The 24613-nt window shown below is 39.5% G+C and overlaps 1 protein-coding gene across 2 annotated transcripts in view; it reads right to left on the reverse strand.

Annotated features, from left to right (window-relative positions):
• Positions 1 to 24613, reverse strand: part of MSRA (methionine sulfoxide reductase A) — a 252621-nt gene that overhangs the window by 79099 nt on the left and 148909 nt on the right. For both annotated transcript variants that reach the window (XM_088152314.1, XM_088152313.1), the window contains one exon: positions 15531 to 15637. In XM_088152314.1, the coding sequence (XP_088008440.1) occupies positions 15531 to 15637 (107 nt within the window). The remainder of the gene's footprint in view (positions 1 to 15530; positions 15638 to 24613) is intronic.

Consider the following 24613-nt stretch of genomic DNA (forward strand, 5'->3'; position numbering starts at 1 on the left):
TTTGAACATAAAACAAAAATGGATAAGGAAAGATAATTCATTCAGCTCATTACTGCAGTGATACCAAACTAAATGGGACAAAGAGGAACTTCTATCAAGCTAAAGGATCTGGCCTCACAGGTTAATTCTGGGTTTCATTCTCTAACTCTGATGTTGCAAACAAGGGGTAACCACTCTCTTCTCACTCTTACGCTACAGCAACTGTGTAGGTTTTCATGATGAATTTTGTTATTCCTGGCTTGCTAACTTCAATCCTGACATTACTTTCTTTTCCAGCTTCATCCTCCCCTCCTTCTTTAGTTCTATAGGTGTCAGGAGATTTTCACCCTCTTCCTCTTTTCATCTGTCCTTTGACTACATGTTTCTCTCCCTTCAATGGCACTATTACCTCTCCTCTTAGCTGGGTGTTGGTAGTTGTTAATGTCCATTATTTTTTCACTAATCTATATCTCTTCCTCCTTCATGGATCACTGCCTTGTCGTGGCGAAGGGGCTTGCATAACTCAGTGAAGCTATGAGCTATACCGTGTAGGGCCACGCAAGACGGACAGGTCATGACAGAGAGTTCTGACAAAATGTGGTCCACTGGAGAAGGAAATGGCAACCCACTCCAGTATCCTTGCCAAGAAAACCCCATGGACAATGTTAGAAGGCTAAAAGATATGACACTGGAAGATGAGCCCCTCAGGTCGGAAGGTGTCCAATATGCTACTGGGGAAGAACGGAGGGCATTTCCAAGTAGCTCCAGAAAGAGTGAAGCGGCTGGGCCAAAGCCGAAAGGACGTTCAGCTGTGGATGTATCTGGAAGCGAAAAGAAGGTCCGATGCTGTAAAGAACAATATTGTATAGGTACCTGGAATGTAAGATCTATGAACCAAGGCAAGCTGGATGTGGTCAAACATGAGATGACAAGATTGAACGTCGACATCTTGGGAATCAGTGAATTGAAATGGACAGGAATGGGTGAATTTAATTCGGGTGACCATTATATCTACTACTGTGGGCAAGAAACCCTTAGAAGAAATGGAGTTGCACTCATAGTGAATAAGAGAGTGGGAAAGGCAGTAATGGGGTACAACCTCAAAAACGACAGAATGATCTCAGTGCGTATCCAAGGCAAACCATTCAACATCACAGTAATCCAAGTCTATGCCCCAACTACTGATGCCGAAGAAGGTGAAGTTGACCGGTTCTATGAAGACCTACAACACCTTCTAGAACTAGCACCAAAAAAAGATGTCCTTTTCATCATAGGGGATTGGAATGCTAAATTAGGAAGTCAAGGAGTAATCGGAATAACAGGCAAGTTTGGCCTTGGAGCACAAAATGAAGCAGGGCAAAGGCTAATAGAATTCTGTCAAGAGAACAAGCTAGTCATAGCAAACACTCTTTTCCAACAACACAAGAGACGACTCTACACATTACAGATGGTCAATACCGAAACCAGATTGATTACATACTTTGCAGCCAAAGATGGAGAAGCTCTATACAGACAGCAAAAACAAGACCAGGAGCTGACTGTGGCTCAGATCATGAGCTTCTTACTGCAAAATTTAGGCTTAAATTGAAGAATGTAGGGAAAACCACTAGACCACTCAGATATGACTTAGATCATATTCCTTGTGAATACACAGTGAAGGTGATGAATAGATTTAGAGGGTTAGATTTGGTAGACAGAGTGCCTGAAGAACTATGGACGGAGGTCTGTAACATTGTACAGGAGGCAGCAACTAAAACCATCCCAAGGAAAAAGAAATGCAAGAAAGCAAAATGGCTGTCTGATGAGGCATTACAAATAGCTGTGGAAAGAAGGAATGTGAAAAGCAAGGGTGAAAGGGAAAGATATAAGCAACTGAATGCAGATTTCCAGAGAACAGCAAGGAGAGATAAGAAGGCCTTCTTAAATGAACAGTGCAAAGAAATTGAGGAAAACAATAGAATGGGGAAGACTACAGATCTCTTCAAGAAAATTGGAGATATCAAAGGAACGTTTAGTGCAAAGATGGGCATGATAAAGGACAAAAAGGCAGGGACCTAACAGAAGCAGAAGAGATTAAGAAGAGGTGGCAAGAATACACAGAAGAACTATACAAGAAAGATCTTAATGTCCCTGATGTCCATGCTGGTGTGGTCACTGACCTTGAGCCAGACATCCTAGAGAGTGAAGTCAAGTGGGCCTTAGGAAGCATTGCTAACAACAAAGCTAGTGGAGATGACAGTATTCCAGCTTAGTTATTTAAAATACTAAAAGATGATGCTGTTAAAGTGCTGCACTCAATATGCCAGCAAGTTTGGAAAACGCAACAGTGGCCACGGGATTGGAAAAGGTCAGTTTACGTTCCAATTCCAAAGAAGGGCAATGCCAAAGAATGCTCAAACTATCGCACAATTGCACTCATTTCACATCCTAGCAAGGTTATGCTCAAAATCCTACAAGCTAGGCTTCAGCAGTATGTGAACCGAGAACTACCGGATGTACAAGCTGGGTTTCGAAGAGGCAGAGGAACTAGAGATCAAATTGCCAACATTCGCTGGATCATGGAGAAAGCACGAGAGTTCCAGAAAAATATCTACTTCTGCTTCATTGACTATGCAAAAGCCTTCGATTGTGTGGATCACAACAAACTCTGGCAAATTCTTAAAGCGATGGGGGTACCAGACCATCTTACCTGTCTCCTGAGAAATCTGTATGCGGGCCAAGAAGCAACAGTTAGAACCAGTCAATAACCTCAGATATGCAGACAATACCACCCTAATGGCAGAAAGTGAAGAAGAACTAAAGGGCCTCTTGATGAGGGTGAAGGAGGAGAGTCCGAAAGCTGGCTTGAAACTCAACATTAAAAAAACTAAGATCATGGCATCTGGACCCATCAATTCCTGGCAAATAGAAGGGGTAGAAATGGAAGCAGTAACAGACTTCATTTATTTGGGCTCCAAGATCACCGCAGACGGAGACTGCAGCCATGAAATTAAAAGACGCTTGCTCCTTGGGAGGAAAGCTATGGCAAACCTAGATAGCATATTAAAAAGCAGAGATGTCACCTTGCCGACAAAGATCCGCATAGTCAAAGCTATGGTTTTTCCAGTAGTAATGTATGGCTGTGAGAGCTGGACCATAAAGAAGGCTGAGCGCCGAAGAATTGATGCCTTTGAACTGTGGTGCTGGAGAAGACTCTTGAGAGTTCCCTGGACTGCTAGGAGGTCAAACCAGTCAATCTTAAAGGAAATCAACCCTGATTGCTCATTGGAAGGACTGATAATGAAGCTCAAGCTCAGATACTTTGGTCACCTAATGCGAAGAGAGGAGTCTTTGGAAAAGAACCTGATGCTGGAAAAGATTGAAGGCAAAAGGAGAAGAGGACGGCAGAGGATGAGATGGTTAGATAGCATCACTGAAGCAATGAGCATGAAACTGAGCAAACTCAGGGAGGCAGTGAAGGACAGGAAGGCCTGGCGCAATATTGTTCATGGGGTCACGAAGAGTCGGACACGACTTAACGACTGAACAACAACAACAACAACATTTCAGCATGGGCACAATGGGGAAGTGGTGGGAACTTCAATAACTTAATTGGTTGCAATAGGAGAAGCTTCTCCTTTTACTGGATTTGTTTTTGCTCACCTCCTCTTCACCCCCGACTACAGGCAAGATATACCTGTATCTTCAGCAGCAGCTTCTCCCTTCCCATCTAGTCTTGGGCGGGGTAATCTTTACCTCTCTTTGAGTAGTAGAAACATGACCTCCTCCCCTATAATGCCACAAAGACTCTCTCTCAGAGTCAGTGCTGATTGCTGGTGCAGAAACCAGTGCGCTGAGCAAGTCTGTAAGGTTGATCTTATGGGGGTTAGGGAACTGATTTCACAAGAAAGGTACCAAGAGCATTGAACCAGCTGTAAAATAGGAAAACTCCAAGCTCTGAGGAAATACCCACTGAACTATTTAAAGCTGCCAGAGAAAAGACTATTAAAAAGCTAACAGTTCTCTCAGCTAATATGGAACTATTTGCCTAGAGATTGAAAAGGATCAGCATACATGTCTATATAAAAGAGATGCACGTGAATGTGCAGATTACAGAACCATTGCATTTAGTCCTCACACAACAAAGGCAAGACCTTTGATTCTGTAGTTCATACTCAAATGTTAAAGCTAATGGCTGCATCAGGAATCTGTTTATTCTTCTAAGGATGCTTTATAATTAACAAGGAATTACTGTAAGAATGGTGGGATTAGAAAAGGTGACATACGGAATCAAAATTGGAGGCCAGAACACTAACAATTTGAAATATGAAAATACCACTTGATTAACCGAAAGTAAAGAAGACATAGATATCATTATGAAAGTAAATATGGAAATCTGAGTTAATATTAAATATTAAAATAAAGGTAATGTCAACCAGCAAGCTCAGTGAATTTATTGCTGATGATGACATAATATTAGTTTCATTTTCTTGGACTCAAGAATAGATAGATGGACAGAATTTTGGAAAAATGAAACAAAATTAGTCCAAGGGAAGAAACCAATGACAAGCCTAGACAAAGTCCTGAAGAATACTTTTGTGTTAACAAAGATGGAAATAGGACTTTTTTTTTTCCCCAGTGATAATGTGTGACTGTGAAAGCTGGACACTGTGAGCAAGAAGCATAAGATAACTACCTTTGAATTAGGTATTTTGAGATAGTTACTAAGAGAATCATGGACTGTAAGAAGAACCAATCACTTGATCCTGGATGAAATAAAAACTGACTGCTGTCTTAAAGCAATGATCAACAAGCAGAAACTCACATACTTTGGGCACATGATGTGAGAAGATAATGAGAAAATACTTGACAAGGTTGAGGGAAGTAGAAGCAGAAGACAATGGATGGATGGTGGAATCAAAGAGATCACTGAAATAGCCTTGGAACAGTTATAAATTATCACTAGAAACAAACTGAAATGATGGGCATTTCTTAATACAGTCACAAGGGATGGGGCTTAACTGAATTACATAACTGCTAGATATTGCTCTAACAATTTTAGACTTGCAAAACACCTTTAAAAAAAATCAGTCAAAATTTACTTTCGTCCAAGACCAAACACAAGAAAAAAGACTGTCTATACAATAACTATAAATAACTATAAAATGGTATAAAAAATTGTGAGAAAATCCTTCACTGAATTACATCTAACTGCTAAATATTGGCCCCAAAATTTTCATTCTTTTAAAACATCTTGATAGCATAGTATTGTAGAATTGTCACATACAAATACAGTGAACATTTAAAATGTTACAAAACTGGAGATGGAAAAATAAAAATCATATAAACATATAAATGAAATGGAACTTTTTCCATTTCCTAGTAGAACAGAATCTTTCAGCGGAACAATTCTCATCTGCCTCCCTACAGCTTCCTGCATATTCCAAATGCATTTGCATCTTCACTATTTTGCATTATTGTGAAGACTGTAAAGAAGCTCAAGCTGTTCTGAGCCTGAATGTTAGAAGTATCAAGAAAGTGCTGAGAAGCCTAAATATTTATTTTACAATTAAAACACCATCAGAATGTGTGTGTATGTGTGGGTGCATGTGCACATGTATGTGCAAGAGAGCAAAGTGTGGAGAGAAGATCAAAGGAGAACCAAGTTTAGAATTTAATCTGGTCCAGGTGCAGAATGGCCCTCTTGGTTGCTCAATTGTCATAGCAATTCTGATGACAGCTGTGCTGTAAATGGAAGTTAATTATAATATCTGAGGCCTGTCATCTGCATTTCCGCCGTTTGAACTGGCAGGAGGAAAGGCCCCATTTGCAACTGCATCTGAATCCTAAACAGTTCAAAAGGAAATGTAGCAAGATGTTAAACAAAAGAAGTTCCCTGCTTGCAGTTCTCTGCTTGACTCCTGTTCTTTGGCAACATCCACATCCGAGGGTCAAACTAATGGCATTGACCAGGGAGAAGGGAAGGGGCTGTTAGTGACACAGCAAGGCAAGTAGAGTATACAGCTGGCAATTCAAGTGACCTCCGGGTGCTGCCCTTTCTTGACAATGCCTGTTAATGGGTTCTGGGCTAAGAGTTGATAGGGAACAATGGTGGGTGGCCTTTTTCTTCCTCCTCCCAAGGATGCATCCAATGGGCATGGTTTTTAGGCTGGTTACTATGGTAACTATAGCTGATTCTGCAGCATATTCAAGGTGTCACATGGAAGAAGATAAATGTGTTGCATGTAAGGGTGGGGGCAGAAATGAGAAGAGGGAGGCTGAGTGGAAGATCAGATTCAGGATTAAACATTCCCATCAGAAGGAGCAAGTCTTGTTCAAGTGCTCCATTTCTGTCTTCTTTTTAAGTTTCACCCTGCCAACACAACAAACATACTCACATTTTTTTTAAAAAATGTATTTATCTCTGTTACAACAGGGCATGTGCAGCCTCTCTTTACAAAACAAAGGCATTGTATTTGTTAATTCAATGTAAGTCTATGATCTTTTCTTTAGAAGAAAGGGGGAAAATGCTAGTCTGGGTTTTTTAAAGAAATATACTATATAGAACTCATCTCTGTTCAAAAGTTAATAATGTCTGAAACCAAAATTTCTTCCCTGCTTTTAGGAACATTTCCTTCATTGTATAGTTATTCTTTATGAAAACAGTTACTGTCTAATTTTCTATGGTGGTTTGGTGTAGTGGTTAGGGCATCAGGCTAGAAATCAGGAGACCATGAGTTCTAGTCACACCTTAAGTATGAAGCCAGCTGGGTGACTTTGGGCCAGTCACTCTCTCTTAGCCCTAGGAAGGAGGCAATGGCAACCCACTTCTGAAAAACCTTGCCAAGAAAACTGCAGGGACTTGTCCAGGCAATTGCCAGGAGTCAACACTGACTCGAAGGCACAAAAGAAAAAAGAAAAAAAGCAGAACTATTTCCACCATGCCTGTTCAAATAACAACAGTGTTATTTGGCTAATAATGTACACTGCAAATGTCAACCTTTCCTCTACAAGCCCAACTCGAGTAGTTGTAGGTCAGGTTTAATTTGCCTCAGGGGTGACTAGCACAACAGTTCAGAATCTGCCATCTGGGCAGATCTCAGCCCTGGAACATGGAAAGAAAATGTTTGAATGTGAGCAGACTGAAACTCTGCCATTTTTGAAGAACAGCAATATCTCTGAATAAAGAGCCTCTGTAACTGAAGGCATGCATTCCAAGTTTCAACTGGAGTTGGGGTGAAATTGTGATTCAATCAAAGTTCTGTGAAGTTGATCCAGTAATTCAGAGAACTTATTTCCGTAAGTCTCCAGCATACATTTCAGCGCAGTAAGACTCATTTTTGATCAGACAGACATTGGACTGCACTGGAAATTTCTACTATCCCCAGCCCTGTTCAAATACTAAATAAAGCTGTGGAAGGGAATATATAGCCCTCCAGTCCTATCAAACCTAGCCACATAGACTAACGCTCAAGAATGATTGAAGGTGGTTAAAGAACATCTGGAGGACACAGATTCCCCATCTTTGGAATAAAACATATCTCAATTTTTTCAAGGTATTCTTGAAAGGCTAAAAAATCACAACAATACATTTTGTTGTCAGCAAATCAGCTTTAAACAATTTGTACTACTGCCCCCCAAAATATGATAGCTGATTCTTATTAAATTTATTATCATATTTACAACTTGCTTTTCCACTAAAAGTATCAACAGTAAAGTAATGAGCACATCACAATTAAAATACTACAGTAAAAAGTTTAATGAATAGTAAAAATAAAGTCTACCTCAAGTTGAGCTCCATCTTAATGGAACCATGCTATTTTCTTGGCAACAATAAAGAAAATAAAGTTTGCTATAGCCTTCTTTTGGGATTTTTTTTTTATTTTCCAGCTCAGTTTATAATCCTGGGATTTCTTTGTGATTTACTATGCAGGTACTAACTATATCTAACCCTGCTTAACTTTTCTGAGATCAGCCAAGGTTGACTAGGTGCTGTAACAATGAAATAATAAGCTGCCTATATTTGGAAGTCCTATATTAACCTGCAGTGATGTCTTAGATCGTTCAACTTATAAATAGGCAGATTGATATGCAACCATTAACATTTATATACTGCTTTTATCTCCCTTCAAAAACTGGCCCTATATTTTTATAAATTTTACAGTCCTGTAAAGTCAAAACTGGGAGGAGGGGCAACTAAGATTAAGACTTAATGGGAGGAAAACAGCTCCTCAGTAGGCCCACAACTCAGTTTTAATTCCAATGCTGTCCCACATTTTTTTCCTTCAAGCAAACTATAAACTTTTATGAACACTATATTTCTTGAAAAGCTGGCTATATTTCTGCCCACCCTCCAATAATTTATATTTAAAATGAAAGTCTTGTTTTAGATAAGTGCACAGTAAGGGATGTGGAATGGGGAGTAGTCTTAAATTCAGTGTAGTTTTTGTTTGGGTTAATGCAGTTTATTTTGATGTTCAGATTCAGCTGCAACTCTATCTGACCTGTAGTTCTATGAAGAACTACCTTTGGGGAATGTCCAGAAGCTTCAATGGGTGCACTCTTTCCTTTTTATTTTACTATTCTATTTTATTTTATTTTCCAGTATTTCTATCCTGCCAGACATAAATAACTAGGGTTGGAGGCCATCCATATCTCTGGGGAAGAGTGTTCCACAGAGTGATGGGCCATCACTGAGAAGGGCTGTTGCTGTTCCATGCCCCATGAACCTCACAAAGAGGGGGTACAATCTGTAGACTCTCTCTAGATGTCTGCATAAGCAGTTTCTCTTCTGGCAATGGATTATCTGATATATCCCAGTGTGCCAGGAGAAGCCCCATTAAGGAGGTCCATCTGTCAGTCACATTTATTTATTCATTTATTTATTTATTTATTTATTTATTTATTAGAATTGATGACTGCTCATATTATATAAAATAACTTTGGGTGGCTAACAACAATTAAACAGATAACAGAATTAAAAAATATGAGAGAGGGCTTCTCCTTTGCTTTCCTCATGCTATGGAATGAGCTCCTTTGGGAGCTGTGCTCAGCCCCCTTTACTTTTACTTTGAGAAAAAGGAGTTAAGGCTGTTTAGTTTTCACCAGTTTTTTTTTTTTTTCACAATCTTGAACACCGTTGGGGAGAAAAGCAGGATATAAATTAAATAAATAATAATTTCCTAGTGTGTGTGTGTTTTTTTTAAACTGCTGTCAGGCTAGATTAAAGCTTTTGTGACTATCATATTCAAGTATTCAATTTATAGTGCCTGACTCCCAATGACTCTTCTTTTTTTTTTTAGCTTCAGACTCATTCCCTAGACTTGAGCTACAGCTGGATTTTGATTTTCTACTTAATCTCTCAATTGTAAAGAAAAACATATCACTTTTTTTAATATATATTTTTGCTGTTTGAAAAGAGCTATTGTCCATTTCTACATTCTGCAGGAAGTTTCTAATGCAAGATGAATTGGAATTGGCTTAGCTCCTAATACATATTAGAACATAGGGGGAAATAAGATACATATGGGTATTTAAACTTACAGATCATCACTGCTACAGAATGAAACATGCTCAATGCAGGGAAAGAAAATGGCTTGCATTATTTCCCATAATGTTAACATTTTTACACAGCTTCTCTTTCTAAAATTGTCACCAATACTGAGTATAGGCAACTTCTCCATGCTTAAAAAAAGAGAGAGAAATATGAACTGTTCTAATAATGCTGCAAACATGTGCTAGGGCCACCAGAGGGCAATGAAATAAACCAAGTTCTGCCTTGTCCATAATTCTGAATTACCATATCTTGGAGCTGGCAAGTCAATTACAGAAGTATTTCCCTTCTTTGCAGTAATAAAATGCCACTGAATAATGTGAATGATTATTTGTTGCGTAAATTAATGCCTAACACCAATTTGCACATGTGGAAGTGCAATGACGAATTTGGAGTGGTGGATGGTTAGTCAAGATATAATTAAATAACTGAAATAGTGGGAAAACAAAGAATTATACCAACATAAAAAATAGGGAAGGTAACACATAACTCATGGACATACAAATTGATTATTTAATGTTGGATTAGCCTGATCATGTACCAAAGCCACTGCAGAATTGATTAGGAATACAAACTGTAAAGACATTAAACCAAAGATAGAGTCTATGAAATTTCCTAACGTAAGTATAATAACCACTCAAACCACAGCCAATTATGGCAACTGAATCCTGGCTTATCCTAACCATGTGTTTGGATTTAGAATTTGTATCTTTTTTGGCATCCACCTGCTATGTATTTTTCTCTTGGCAATAGTCCACTATCAGATAATAAACCACTATGGGTTGGTTGCTTGTTGCAATATGCCATGCATCTTTTACACACAGCAGCAATCCTGATGGAACACTGCAAAATTAGGCCATCTCTGAACCTTTTAGAAAGCTTGCATAGAAGAGACTGGAAAATGCAAACTCTTCCTTCCTATGTACTGTATATAGAAAGAGAAGCACAGTTGTAATTAAGAGGAAAAATGTAAGGATTTTCCCCCTACTTAGTGTTTTGGAGAGCTTTTGGAAGATGCAATTTCTTTTCTGTACTGTAGATTCACAACTGTTCTAAAGGAAACAGGAATGTCTCTATGTTCCCTGCCTACTTGTAAACTGATAACAAGAACTCGGACAGAAGGGAAAGATGGCTGGAGAGCAACATTGCTGATGGCTAGATTGTTCAGTGGCTAAGTGATTGTGGTGCTGGAGTATGTTGGAGGTAGGACTGACATTTTTGAGCTTAGACCATATTAGGTTGTCCAAGAAAGAGAGAAGACACAAGTCCATTAGAAAACAGTGTGAGATAGCCAGAAGGAGAGCTAAATTGTTATGGGATCAACAAAGAGAAGCAGAGTAGCAGAGTCGGGGGCGGGGGGGCGGTGGAGAGAGAGAGAGAGAGAGAGACCAGTATCCTATATCATGAGCTGGGAAGCTAAAAAGATACTGCACAGTGTGTAAAGGGACTGTGAAGGTAAACACAGTTTAGAGAGAATGGAAAAAAATCTCTACTGATGTTAGAGGAATAGAGTTACAAACAAATGCAGCTGGGCTTACTGTATGCAAGCTGGGCTTACTGTATGATTTGTGAACGATGAGAAATTACTGAAAAACTCTGTAAATAAATTAATAGGTGTATAGGAAAATAAGTAGGATATAAATTAGAAGAGTAGGATTAAGACTGTACATAACTAAAACTTAAACACTACCTGTGAAACAACAAACAAAATCCTTCACCAGTGAAACATATACAGTGGGGCAAAAAAGTATTTAGTCAGCCACCAATTGTGCAAGTTCTCCCACTTACAAAGATGAGAGAGGCCTGTAATTTTCATCATAGGTACTGTATACCTCAACTATGAGAGACAAAATGGGGGAAAAAATCCAGAAAATCACATTGTCTGATTTTTAAAGAATTTATTTGCAAATCATGGTGGAAAATAAGTATTTGGTCAATATCAAAAGTTCATCTCAATACTTTGTTATATATCCTTTGTTGGCAATGACAGAGGTCAAACGTTTTCTGTAAGTCTTCACAAGGTTTTCACACACTGTTGCTGGTATTTTGGCCCATTCCTCCATGCAGATCTCCTCTAGAGCAGTGATGTTTTGGGGCTGTCGCTGGGCAACACGGACTTTCAACTCCCTCCAAAGGTTTTCCATGGGGTTGAGATCTGGAGTCTGGCTAGGCCATTCCAGGACCTTGAAATGCTTCTTACTAAGCCACTCCTTCGTTGCCCGGGCGGTGTGTTTGGGATCATTGTCATGCTGAAAGACCCAGCCACATTTCATCTTCAATGCCCTTGCTGATGGAAGGAGGTGTTCACTCAAAATCTCACGATACATGGGCCCATTCATTCTTTCCTTTATACGGATCAGTCGTCCTGGTCCCTTTGCAGAAAAACAGCCCCAAAGCATGATGTTTCCACCCCCATGCTTCACAGTAGGTATGGTGTTCTTTGGATGCAACTCAGCATTCTCTCTCCTCCAAACACGACAAGTTGAGTTTAGACCAAAACGTTCTACTTTGGTTTCATCTGACCATCTGACATTCTCCCAATCCTCTTCTGGATCATCCAAATGCTCTCTAGCAAACTTCAGACGGGCCCGGACATGTACTGGCTTAAACAGGGGGACACATCTGGCATTGCAGGATTTGAGTCCCTGGCAGCGTAGTGTGTTACTGATGGTAGCCTTTGTTACTTTGGTCCCAGCTCTCTGCAGGTCATTCACTAGGTCCCCCCGTGTGGTTCTGGGATTTTTGCTCACCGTTCCTGTGATCATTTTGACCCCACAGGGTGAGATCTTGCGTGGAGCCCCAGATCAAGGGAGATTATCAGTGGTCTTGTATGTCTTCCATTTTCTAATTATTGCTCCCACAGTTGATTTCTTCACACCAAGCTGCTTGCCTATTGCAGATTCAGTCTTCCCAGCCTGGTGCAGGTCTACAATTTTGTTTCTGGTGTCCTTCAACTGCTCTTTGGTCTCAGCCATAGTGGAGTTTGGAGTGTGACTGTTTGAGGTTGTGGACAGGTGTCTTTTATACTGATAACAAGGTCAAAGAGGTGCCATTACTACAGGTAACGAGTGGAGGACAGAGGAGCCTCTTAAAGAAGTAGTTACAGGTCTGTGAGAGCCAGACATCTTGCTTGTTTGTAGGTGACCAAATACTTATTTTCCACCATGATTTGCAAATAAATTCTTTAAAAATCAGACAATGTGATTTTCTGGATTTCCCCCCCATTTTGTCTCTCATAGTTGAGGTATACCTATGATGAAAATTACAGGCCTCTCTCATCTTTTTAAGTGGGAGAACTTGCACAACTGGTGGCTGACTAAATACTTTTTTGCCCCACTATAGCTAGTTGCCTGCCTTCCTGTGTAGCAACTATCCAAAACAGATCTGTGACAAATTCATACTTTCCAAAGTTTTCCAAAGGCATAACTTTTGGCACTGCCTGGCACATCATAAATGGAAGATGAGGCCCATCGTTTTCAAAATTAGAGGTAAAACTGTCCGAGAGCTTCTACCAAATTGTGCACAAGCAAAAACAGGGCAAAATCTTCTAAGTACTCAAACTGAGAAGGTTTTTCTTGAACAGAGGCATCACATGTCCAACTCTGGTTCACTTTTTTAACAAAAAGATTCTCTGCTCAAATGGCTGGACTTCTTACATTTCTTTTCTTTGACCAACATTGGGCAACTATACAACAAACTGACACATTTTGGTCCCAGATTCAGAATTGGAGATCAGTTTAAGTTCCTGATATTGGCCTGTAAGGAAGTATAAGCCAACATTCTCATTCCATTTTGCTGAAAATATATTGCCTCTTTAGGAAATAAGCCCCAACTTTCTACTGCTTTTTGGACAGGGGTGTCCAAAAGATATGGTCATAAAAGTCAAGATTGCAGCCATGATGGTGAACATGAAGCTCCGCCCATGTTTTACGTGTGTCGCACACAAAATACACATAAAAAACATGTGGAGCTTTGATCACACCATTGTGGCCTGCATCTTGACTTCTTTTAACCATACTCTGTGGAGACCCCTGTTTCCGGATGTAGGGTAGAAGAAATTACACCAATGTGGAAGAACACCAGCATGCAATTTATTTTATTTAAGCTTATAAAATGATTGACAGTTCACCATTTTGCTTTCAAATCTACCAAACAACCACCACCAAATGAAATAACTATCTACAGAAGTTGCTTGCAGAATATTACAGAATAAGTATACATAAGAGTGATTTTAAAACAGTCAGATTACAGAGAGATGACTTGACTTGAATTAAACATCTAAAGCTTAAATTCTATACTGTCAATCCCCCAGACAAAATTCTATCAATCTCAGTAAGACTTATTTCTGAATTGCACTCCATGTTATTTAAATTAGACAGACACAACTTATGATATAAAGATTATATGAATAATCCTCAGTGATCTGACCTTCTAACAAACTCCTTGCGTGTGATCAGAAAAATTAAAATGCAAAACATTAAGCTATATTGAGAAAAGGAGATACTGAGGAAAAAGTCTGGTTAGGATGCCTGGAACTACTTTAACCTTTTCTATTTGTGAAAACACCTTAATTCTCTTCATTTAAATGGGTCAGATACCTACCCATAAAATTTGTTTATGAAAAGTTAACATGTCAAGAATGAAAAAGCAGGAAAGGAAACAGGCAAAGGAATGGACCAAAAAAAACCAAAAAAAGGCTCACAATTTGAGCAGCTACCTCTGATTAGAGGACCAATACCTGCATGCTGTCATGGTCACATTTGACCCTATAATAGTCAGTCACAGGGCAATACTTCTCTCTCCAAGTTGACAGGCCAAAGCAGACAGACAATGGCCGCATGATGAGCTGTGGTCTAAGCACAGTAGGAAGTGGGGGAGAGTTGCTGACAGCAAACCTCAGCTAAGTGAGTGCTAAAGTGAGAATCAAGGCTGCTAGTTTGCAATGTGCAAACTTAATATGCTTCACTTATTAAGAAAATGTTGCTGGCAATCTGTAAGACTACAGATAGGGTAAGCCTTCCCTCATTTTTTTTTAAACCTCCCTTTCAGTATACAACAGGAAAGATTTTCTGGGGCAAGGGGAAAAAAAGACACTTTTTCAACCTTAAACCCATCTCTCAAAAACTGCACATAAAACTGAAGGGTGGGGGGAAATAATATAAATTAATTAGAACCATCCTTAGCCCTTTTGGGAGGGGGAATGAATAATAATGACGCAAGCATTCATTAGAATAAAATTTATAGTTCACTGGGAAATGATGAGAAGACTTTGGGGAAGGACATTAGTATAGTAGCATAGCATACATTTTTCCATGCCGCTACTGCTGCTACTGCTACTATTTCAGATATAGTCAATATACTCAGGACAAATACAAAAAACTAAAAGCACATGAGGTTTAGAGTTTATTGCATCACTTGGCTTGATTTATACAATTGTATAGGAGTTTGATTTGGAAATATCCTAAGTTCCTGACTATCCAAATATAAAATACTGTAAAATTGTTCCCAAGTGAATAAACAACTCAATTCTGCAATTATGAGAGTTATATGTCTGTCACTGTCTCCCATTCTTCTTTCATTTATATTTAACTAATGTGAAATCATTAGCCAGCAAATCTCCCTGCTGATACTCTGTTTTGCTGACTGTCCCTTGCAGGAAGAAAACTCAAAGGTAGTGATGTCAGACATCACATATTTTATAAAGAGTCTCCCATAGCTATTCAAACAGGCAGCAAACAATACTGCAAGATATTCACAGTTCCGGGTTAGAGTTTCTCTTCATTATGAATGATGGCATGAAAAAGTACAGCAAAGCCAACAGAATATCTGATATAAATGCACTGCCCTTGACAGTGAGATGGGAAACAAAATAGGCAGCTAGTTCTGAAGGAGCCAAAAAACCGTAACTCTTTTCAGCAAAGCACAGGCTAATGGCTACAAAACTGATAATGGCTTTTCTCATCTGAATGCTGTAAGGAGATCTGAAGGTACTTTAAGTGTAAGTTTTGTTTAACCTTACCTTTTGGTAATCATTTTTAGATTTCAAGGCAGACTCCATTTGTTCTGAGGTGAATGTATAGATGGCAGACCGATATTGTGTCCCAACATCATTTCCCTGCCGCATCCCTAAAAGGTAAAAATATAGGAAGGGATGAAAAGTTTAATTACAGAACTCTCATGTCTGGAGACAGCAGAATAGATGAAAAAGAACTGGAGAAAATCACAATATATAAAGACCTGCAAATAGAAGTAGAACAACTATGGCAAAAGAAAGCAAAGATAATACCAATAGTTATAGGGACTTTAGGTGCAATCCCAAAACATCTGGAGCACCACTTGAAGGCCATCAGCATTGACAAAATCACCATCAGTCAATTGTAAATGGCAGCTTTACTTGGAACAGCTTACATCCTGCAACGATACCTCTAACACTATCAAACAACATCTGCCTATCCCAGGTCCTTGGAAAGGACTCGATAGGTGGATAAAAATGCCAAATCCAGCCTAAACATCTGGCTGACTGTGCGACCAACCACCACCACCACCACCACCATCACGGCATGCAGAACTCCAGTGTAATGGAACAGCTGAGCCTCTAAGGTAGAAAGCTGCACACTCAGAATCTCCTCTTCTAGAAGCCCTCATGGTCCCCTTCCCATGGCCTCACTTCCTGCTTTAGGCCAGAATTTTGGGACTTCCAGCCGATACTATCTATCCTCCAGGGGGCACTTCACATGGTGCCCACCCCATTCCTTCTTGTGTCAGAGGGATGCTCTCACAACCTGTGCTGACTTTCTGGTGATTAAAAGTACAAATGCAAAAAGCAAAATGATTTCAGTAGATCAGCCTCCTGTCCATTTAACATATAGGTTTTAGCCCTTTTTTCTTCATGTGGGAGACAGACCAATCTTATAGAAAATAAACAAAATCAAAATTTATTATTAAAAAGGTAAAGAAAACTTGGAAAAAAAATTCAACTTCAAAAACCCAAAATGCAAATATCAAGTCTTGAAGGAGATAAATTCAGAACTGATAAGACCATGATTAGCCATTTAGTTAAATTACAGAAGAAAATGCAGTTCTGCAGCCAGATCACAAGCTGATAATGGTCTGCTAGAAATAGTTTTCTGCTAAAAACTTTATTACTACATGAAGATTTTATCAAAATATTATAACTTCCTATCCACTGGGAAACAAGGCCTATTTGATCAGCCGCCCCAAGCACCTGATGGACCTCAAAGGGTTTCAAAGGGAGTTTGGGGTCACTGACTGAGGCTTTGGTTGCCACTTGGAATAGGGGAGGGGGGGCAGCTGAGGCCCTAGATCAAATCATACCTTTGCAAACTCTCTCTGTTTGTGGACTCTAGAGCGCCGTTTGATTTTCAGATGACCTCTGGGGGATGAGTCAACAGAAAAGACTCTTACAGCACCACTGGAAAAGACAAAGAGTTACTCTGGCTGAGCCCAGGTAAGAGCTTTTTTAAAGGTTTACCTTCTGGCAATAAGAGTGGCAAAATGTGTTTCTGTGCTCTTAACGCGTCTGCCAAATGTTGGCTGACAGCTGTGTTTGGGGCAACTTATGCCCTCCTGGATGAGGAGCCAGAGGAGCCCCTATGGAGCTGCTGTGTGAACTGTTCTAAACATCTGGTGGATAAAGTCACTCAGATTTGCTCTGAGTTGCTCCAGTTATGTGGGTGCCATGGAGATGACTGAGACACAATGCTGCCAGTTACCTGGGATGAGTTTGAGCTGGACAGAGTCCTTGTAAGTAATAATAATAAATGGTATTAGTATTCTTAACTTTGGTTTCCTAGTTTGGACTACCATGAATGGCTGACATCAATGGAGGGCTAGGTTCAAGGTGCGGGGAGTGCTTCCATCCTAGTCTCCTTGACCTTTCAGCAGGCTTTGATCCACTGACCATGGTATCCTTCCAGACTGGCTGTGGGGGTTGGGAGTAGAAGGCACAGTGTTTTGGTGGTTCTTCTCCTTTCTGCAGGGTATCTCAGAGCTCTACATCCTCTCCACTTTTGTTTAACATCTATGTGGAACTGTTGGGTAAGGTTATCTGTCAGTATGGGATGAACTATTATCAGTACAGGTAGTCCTCAACTTACGAGCATTTGTTTATGACCATCCGAAGTTATGACAGTGCTGAAAAAAGTGACTTATGACTGGCTCTCACACTTACGTCTGTCGCAATGTCCCCACGGTCACATGATCAAAATTTGGGTGCTTGGCAACTGGCATGTATTTACGACAGTAGCAGCATCCCAGGGCCACACAATCGTCATTTGCAACCTTCCCAAAAGGCTTCCAACAAGTAAAGTCAAGGGGGGAAGCTGGATTTGCTTAACAACCACAACGATTCACTTAACGACCACAGCAAAAAAGGTTGTAAAATCAGGCACAACTCACTTAACAACTGCATTGCTTAGCGATGGAACTTCCAGGCCCAATTATGGTCATAAGTCGAGGACTACCTGATGATACTCAACTATACATCTCCCCCAAGGGCTGACCAAGTGATGTTATCAATGTGCTGACCCAAGTGTCTGGAGGCTGTGGAATTCTGGTTGGGGAGGAATAGGTTTGAACCCAGTCCCATCAAGACCAAGTGGCTGTGGCTTTTGGATCTCAGAATTGGAAATTTTACAATTGGGCCTAATCCTGCTAGCCTTTTGGAAAGCATTAAAAACCTGGTTCTTCCCCCAGACATTTGGGCTGGGATGTTAAATGTGCCCATCTCGGAAGATGATATTATTTGTCTGACAGCTAGATTGCATGCCTGTTTTTTTGCTCCACTATTGTTTGTAATGCCTGGTTAGCTGTCCAGAGTTGCCCTGGAAAGTGAATGGCCATATAAATTGATTATATAAAGAAACCTGAGATCTGAATAGAAGGCTGAAGTTACACACAATTTCTGACCTTGCAGAGGGAAATACAGGCAAAAAGACAAATGCCTTAGCACGACACAGAAAAATAAAAACGCTAATGCATATTCCTCCCTAGACTTATTGCCTATTTTTACAAAAAACAGAATCTTCTTTAAACAGATGTTTCCTCTGCTTCAATTACCTGCACTTCACTTTTTCCTGGAAATTCTAGGAACTATAATTGGAGGGTGGTGGGGAAGGATGTTAGCCCTATGTTTTTCCCAGCCTTGGTTCCCAGCTTCTTCTGCCCTTTGTTTTTAAAAGGCCCATGCCTTTCCTATCTCCAAGAGAGGCAAGAAGTGGAATAATCTCTCTATATACATTATCAAAACCCATGCCTCACTCATGGGTGAGTACTAAGTGTCTGAGCCGAGCTGGCAAGAAAAGATGTACTTTCATAACATCTAGCTTGAGTGTATAGAAAGTAGAGTTATAATCAACCAAGCAATCTAATTTTAGGCCTCTTCTTCATTTAGATCAGCAAGTGCCTGCACTTGCCATTTTTGTCAAGTTCCTCTTTCTCTTGCTTTAACAACATAAATTGAGGAAAACTAAATGCATATAGTGCTGCAGTGGCATCAACAGCAGCCAAGTAAGGCATTAAGGCAAATCAAGTGAATGACTACATTATGTGTCATGTTTAATTTACTGAAACCAAGAGGCTTCTAAAATATTTGGTACATCACTCAAAGAATCCAACTAGAGAGGCACCTTTCAGATCTCTTCCAATAAATGGAAAGCGGTAATCAATAGAGATAGTTCTGCACCCTGACAAAAACTGCCTATGTTCTCTATAATCTTGATCTGCTTTAAATAAAAAGAGGGCTTCACATTGGCTCCCAGTGATGGGTGTGTTACAGTGAATTTGTTGTTTCAGCTTTAGGGGCAGAATAGACTAGAAGCTGAGAGAATGTTGCTTTCTGCAGCAGGAAGATTAGGAGGATGTATGGACTTATCCACCAAAGCTATGGCATTATGGGGTGAGCGAGCAAAACAAATTATACCTAATAGCAGAAAAATAATGCTATTAGAATGCCTAACAACCATTACTGCCATACTCTTTGGGGGACTTTGCTCTTGAGATGCACTGAAAGCCAACAGTGGTGAAAGCACCATCCTTACTATCCTATAAGCTCTTTAATGCCCTGGTAGTCATGTCTTCTTTTTGTTTACGGACCCTACATTTATATACTGTGTTTACATACTACTTTACATACTACTTTACATACTACTTTACAGCTTATAATTTAATAAACCTAACATAACTGAAAAAGGGATAAGGAAAAAAAAATGCAAGGTGAATATTTAGTTCCCAACTTCCCTTGTGTTGTATTCCGATATACAATATTTATAAACATTTAACATTTTGATATATTTCTGATTTCAGTTCTTAGGTCAATTCTTTTTCCCTTAAAAAGCATACTCTAAATGTTTAAGTTTGCCTTGCTATATGCCATATATAGCATACATGGTAGCCATTCTTGCTTAAATTTGGTTAAACTTCGGTTGTGAAGATACAATGTTAATTTTGCTATTAATGCATATTCTCCAAGTTTAAGCGCCCGGTCTGATATAATCGGTAACTATTTTTTCCAAAAGTGTGCTAGGTTTATTCTCACGGTTGTGAACATGTATCTTAGTAAATTATGATATTTTTTATTGATACATCTTGGAATTATGCCTAGTAAAAAAAGAAAAAGTGGTTTCAATTCAAATTTGATTTCTATAATTCTCTGAATAGTGCTGTGTATTAATTCCAGTACTTTTGAGGTTTTTACATGTCCACCACATATGGTAGAATGTTTTTTCTGAATCATGGCATTTCCAGCATTTATTACTATATGATTGTCTATCTTGGCAATTATTGACAGGGTTGTATTCCATCAATAAAACAGTTTATACCACTTTTCTCTTATTAAGTTGTAACTTGGGGTGAATGTTATAGGTTTGTTCCATAGTTCTTCTAATTGTTGTACTGTGACTGTTTCTTTAAAGTTTTGTATCCATTTTATCATTTTGATTTGTTCTGTCTCCTTATCATATCTAAGTAGCAGTTTATATATATGCCTAATAGGTAGTCCTGATTCTATATGAGTATTTCAAATTTTGTCATTTTTCTTAGAAGCCCTCCTTCATTTTTGAGGTCAGTTTTTATTCTTCCAACAATTTGTTAGTATATCAGCCATGGTATATTCCGGCCTTTTCCAAGTAATTCTTGCTGTGTCTTTAGTCTATTCATGGAATCTGAATGGACCATATCTACATGTGTAATTGCACTTTTCTTACCATAGTTATCTCCAGCATGAAAAGCATTGAGAGAGAGGCTAGCAGTGAAATTGCAGGACTTATTATTCTCATAAGGTTCTATACTTTTATCAAGCTTTGTTTTATAATACATTCTTTTAAATTTTTATCCTCTTTGATGTCCCTGTACCATAAATATCTGTGAAGCCCACTAGCTAGGCTAACTCCTTCCAATATTGATATTCTACTGTTCAGGGATTTTATCCATTCTGTTAGCCATGGCAGACAGCTTGTTCTATAATATAATTTGAAGTTTGGAAGAGCAAGACCAATTCTAAAATTAGATACTAAATATTCACCTTTAATGTTTTTAGTAGTGTTTCTTGTTGGTGTTTTTCTTTTTTGGTAGGTGATTTATCGTTAAATTATAACATAGTAGAGATATTGGCATTCAGCTCAGAGATTCAAAAAGATATTTAAAATCCTTTTCCTTTTTGTCAAAAATAACCATAACAAACAGAATACATCAAGTTAATTTTTTTACCAACAATACACTGAGCACTAACTGTACAACTTTGGGGACTTCTTTATTTTCTTTTTCTTTCTTTTTTTGCTTTTTTCTTTTTTTAAAAAAAAGATTAATTAAAAAAAAAGAGAAAAAATCAGGAAGCAGTAATAATGTTCCAGATGGCTTAGTAAAATATACTGTATAAGGTAAAGCCTCAAATAGAGATTTCACCATCGACCTTAATATATCTAAAAGTTGGTCATTTTAAAAGGAAAGTACTAATCTCCCAATTGTGAAGGAGATTAAAATTTCTGATAACTGAAGTTATCAGTTCTGATATCCATTGCATATATGCAGTAGAAGGAAAATTTTGGCCCTATCCAACTGAATATCCAAGTCACACTCTCTGTTTGAATGCTGTTAAGATTTTATCAAAATTGGTATTGAAAGATTTCATCTGCTCATAGTACTTCAATTATCACGTAACTAGTTAAGAAATTGAGCCATTTTCTGGAAAATACCAGGACTTTTATTTTTGGGTGTTTTATTTTGAGGCCTTCTCTGTCACAATAGGCTACTAGCTCTCTAAGACATCTATGCAGCCCAATTTTTGGTGTAGAGAGAGTGCTCATTGATAAAGGAGATCAAGATGATTGTTAAACTTGTTGGACAAACAGCCAAAGTTTATGTAACCCCTTCCTGATACCAATTAGTTTTTGAAATTCTCCAATCCTATAAACAATAAATAAGGTAAGGCATTCAGTGCAGGAAACAAGAGTAGAAGGTTAGGATACTAATGATCCTTTCTTTATTAAGGACAAAGCTTCACAAGGCAAACTATACCTACTCAGATATGTCATCTTACCTTTCTACAATGCTACCATGTATCCTATTTTCAGGGCTCTTCCCAGTGATACCTCAATCAGCTTATTCATAGCAACCTTAGCAACATCTCATTTAACCAAATAAGAATACAGACAAAATCAGATACCGTATTTATCGGTGTATAACACACACTTTTTTCCTTAAAATTTGGGGCTGAAATCCTAGCTGCGTGTTATACGCTGACACTCAAGCGGCAGGGCTGGGAGAGTGGAGCCTTCATTTGAGCGAGGGCTATAACCGGGGCAGCTCTGCAGAGCAGGAGGTGAGCAGAGGGCGAGCGAGCAAAAACTGGTGTTCCCCATCGCTCATGCGAGCGCCTGAGCTCCACAGAGCAGGAGGTGAACGGCGGGCAAGCAAGCTCAGGCACTCGCATGAGCGATGGGGAGCACCGGTTTTCACTCATGTGAGCGATGGGGAGTGCCGGTTTTTGCTCACTCGCCTGCCCGCCGCTCACCTCCTGCTCTGCGGAGCTCAGGTGCTTGCGCAAGCGATGGGAAACACCAGTTTTCAAGCAGAATGTCTGCCATGACTGATAAGCTTATGGTGAGCAGAAGTCCTTCAAGAGTGTACAGGAGGAGCCTGGCCATTTAAGGCTGCAGGACAAGCACAGTTTGAATTGCATCTGACACTAATCCTGCAGCTGTATTAATATTTAGCAAAATATGAATTAGTTTCAGATTTACTAGTGATTTCAAATCCCATATGAAACAAGTTACATTGTTAACACAGAAAAACAAGTACATGGATAATTTATCCACACAGTGTTAAATGCTTCTATGTCCTAGCATGTCAACTAAGTTAAGATTCCCACTGAAATCAACATATTTCTTAGTTTTGATTATATCCTTCCAGGTACATAAAGCAGTATGAAATGATGTATCCTCATACAATTTTGATTGAGTCATATGTATTAGGGTTTCAGCCCAGGCACAGTATGCAGAAGCAGCTACTAAGATATCCACCTAAATGATTGGCTAAATTAACCATTTATTATAATAAAAACAAATGTATGAACAGCATTCAGAGGGAACAGGAGACAAATTAATAGACAAGCAGGATGCTAGGAAGAAGAGGGATGGGGGAAAAGGCATAAAATAACCTAACTGGGATTAAGACACTTTTGAATAGAAATGGCTTGACCTGTAACAATATGGCTAAATCTTTTAGTACTAATGGGGAAAATAAAAAGAAAAGATTAAAGAGAGAAAGGCTTGAAAGCACATTTTATCTATTCTAAGGTGAAGAAAGTAGAAAAGAACTTTCCCTTCAGGATCTGTCCCAATCAGAGTGGAGCAGTAGAATGCGTGAACCTAATTCTGATAAGTTAGAAAAGTGGCTTAAAAATATTATAATGAAGTAAATGCAAAATTCTACATTCAGGAAAAAGAAATCAAAGGCACAGATATAGAATGGGGATATCTGGCATGGTAACAGTATATGTGAAAAGTATCTTAGAATTGTAATTGATCACAAGCCACCAGTGTAAAGTGCCTGCAAAAAAGGCAAATACAATTTTAGCTCTTATCAACACAAATATAATTGCCAAATCACAGGAAGTAAGTGTGCTTCTTTATTTTGTTGATCAGCCACACCTTGAATATCCTATCCAGTTCTAGATAACACACATTAAAGAATAAGCCAAGCCAGAAGCAGTTCAGAAAAGGCCAATAACCATGATTCAGAGGACTACAAATGAGTCCTATAAAGAGAGAACAAAGGAACTCGTCATGTTTAACCCTGAGAAAAAAGGCTCAGTATGTCAGGTTCGGCCGGCACGGCGCTTCGGGGAAGCTTGCAGCCAGACCGCGCGAACTCCACCAGCGATAGCTAGCTGAGGGAAAGAGGAACTGAAAGTGCCGCTAATTAATGGGCCACCTGCGCCCAGCCAAACAGGAAACTCTACACTGATAATGGCGCGAGCCAACAATGAACGGGGCCGCAGGCAGCGAAACAAGATCGCCACGCAACGCAGAACCCTCGGGCTTGCACGTAACGAGGGGGGACCAACCCAAGCCGGGGGGGACTGCCAATCAAGGACAATGGACCCTGGCTGAACCTGCCATCATGGACAATTAAGGGGGATTATTGGGGGGCCGATAATCCGCAGCGGTAACGCGATCGCGGGGCGAAAAAAGCACGGGAAGTGGGGAATATAACGAGTGATGCAAATGTACCAAGCCAGTCCTGGCTTTGCTTGTGACTGCTACGTTACGCATGAGTAAACCTCTTTTGTGAACCACCCGTGTCACGGGAGTTTCTCTGTCGAACGGGGCAAATCTTACACAGTATATCATTATTGTTGTTGGTCGCACAATCAGCCAGAGGTTTAGACTGGATTTGGCATTCTTATCCACCTATCGAGTCCTTCCCAAGGACCTGGGATAGGCAGATGTTGTTATTTGATGGTATTAAAGGTGATGTGAGCTGTTAAAGGTGATGTAAGCTGTTCCAAGTACGGCCATGGGAAGGGGACCCAGAGGCTTCTAGAAGAGGAGATTCTGAGTCTACAGCTTTCTACCTTACAGGCTC

Source organism: Python bivittatus, unplaced genomic scaffold, assembly GCF_059951505.1.
Source record: "Python bivittatus isolate LINGU-HERP-01145 unplaced genomic scaffold, Pbiv_v1 ctg000690_np1212, whole genome shotgun sequence".
Classification (NCBI taxonomy): Eukaryota; Metazoa; Chordata; class Lepidosauria; order Squamata; family Pythonidae; genus Python; species Python bivittatus.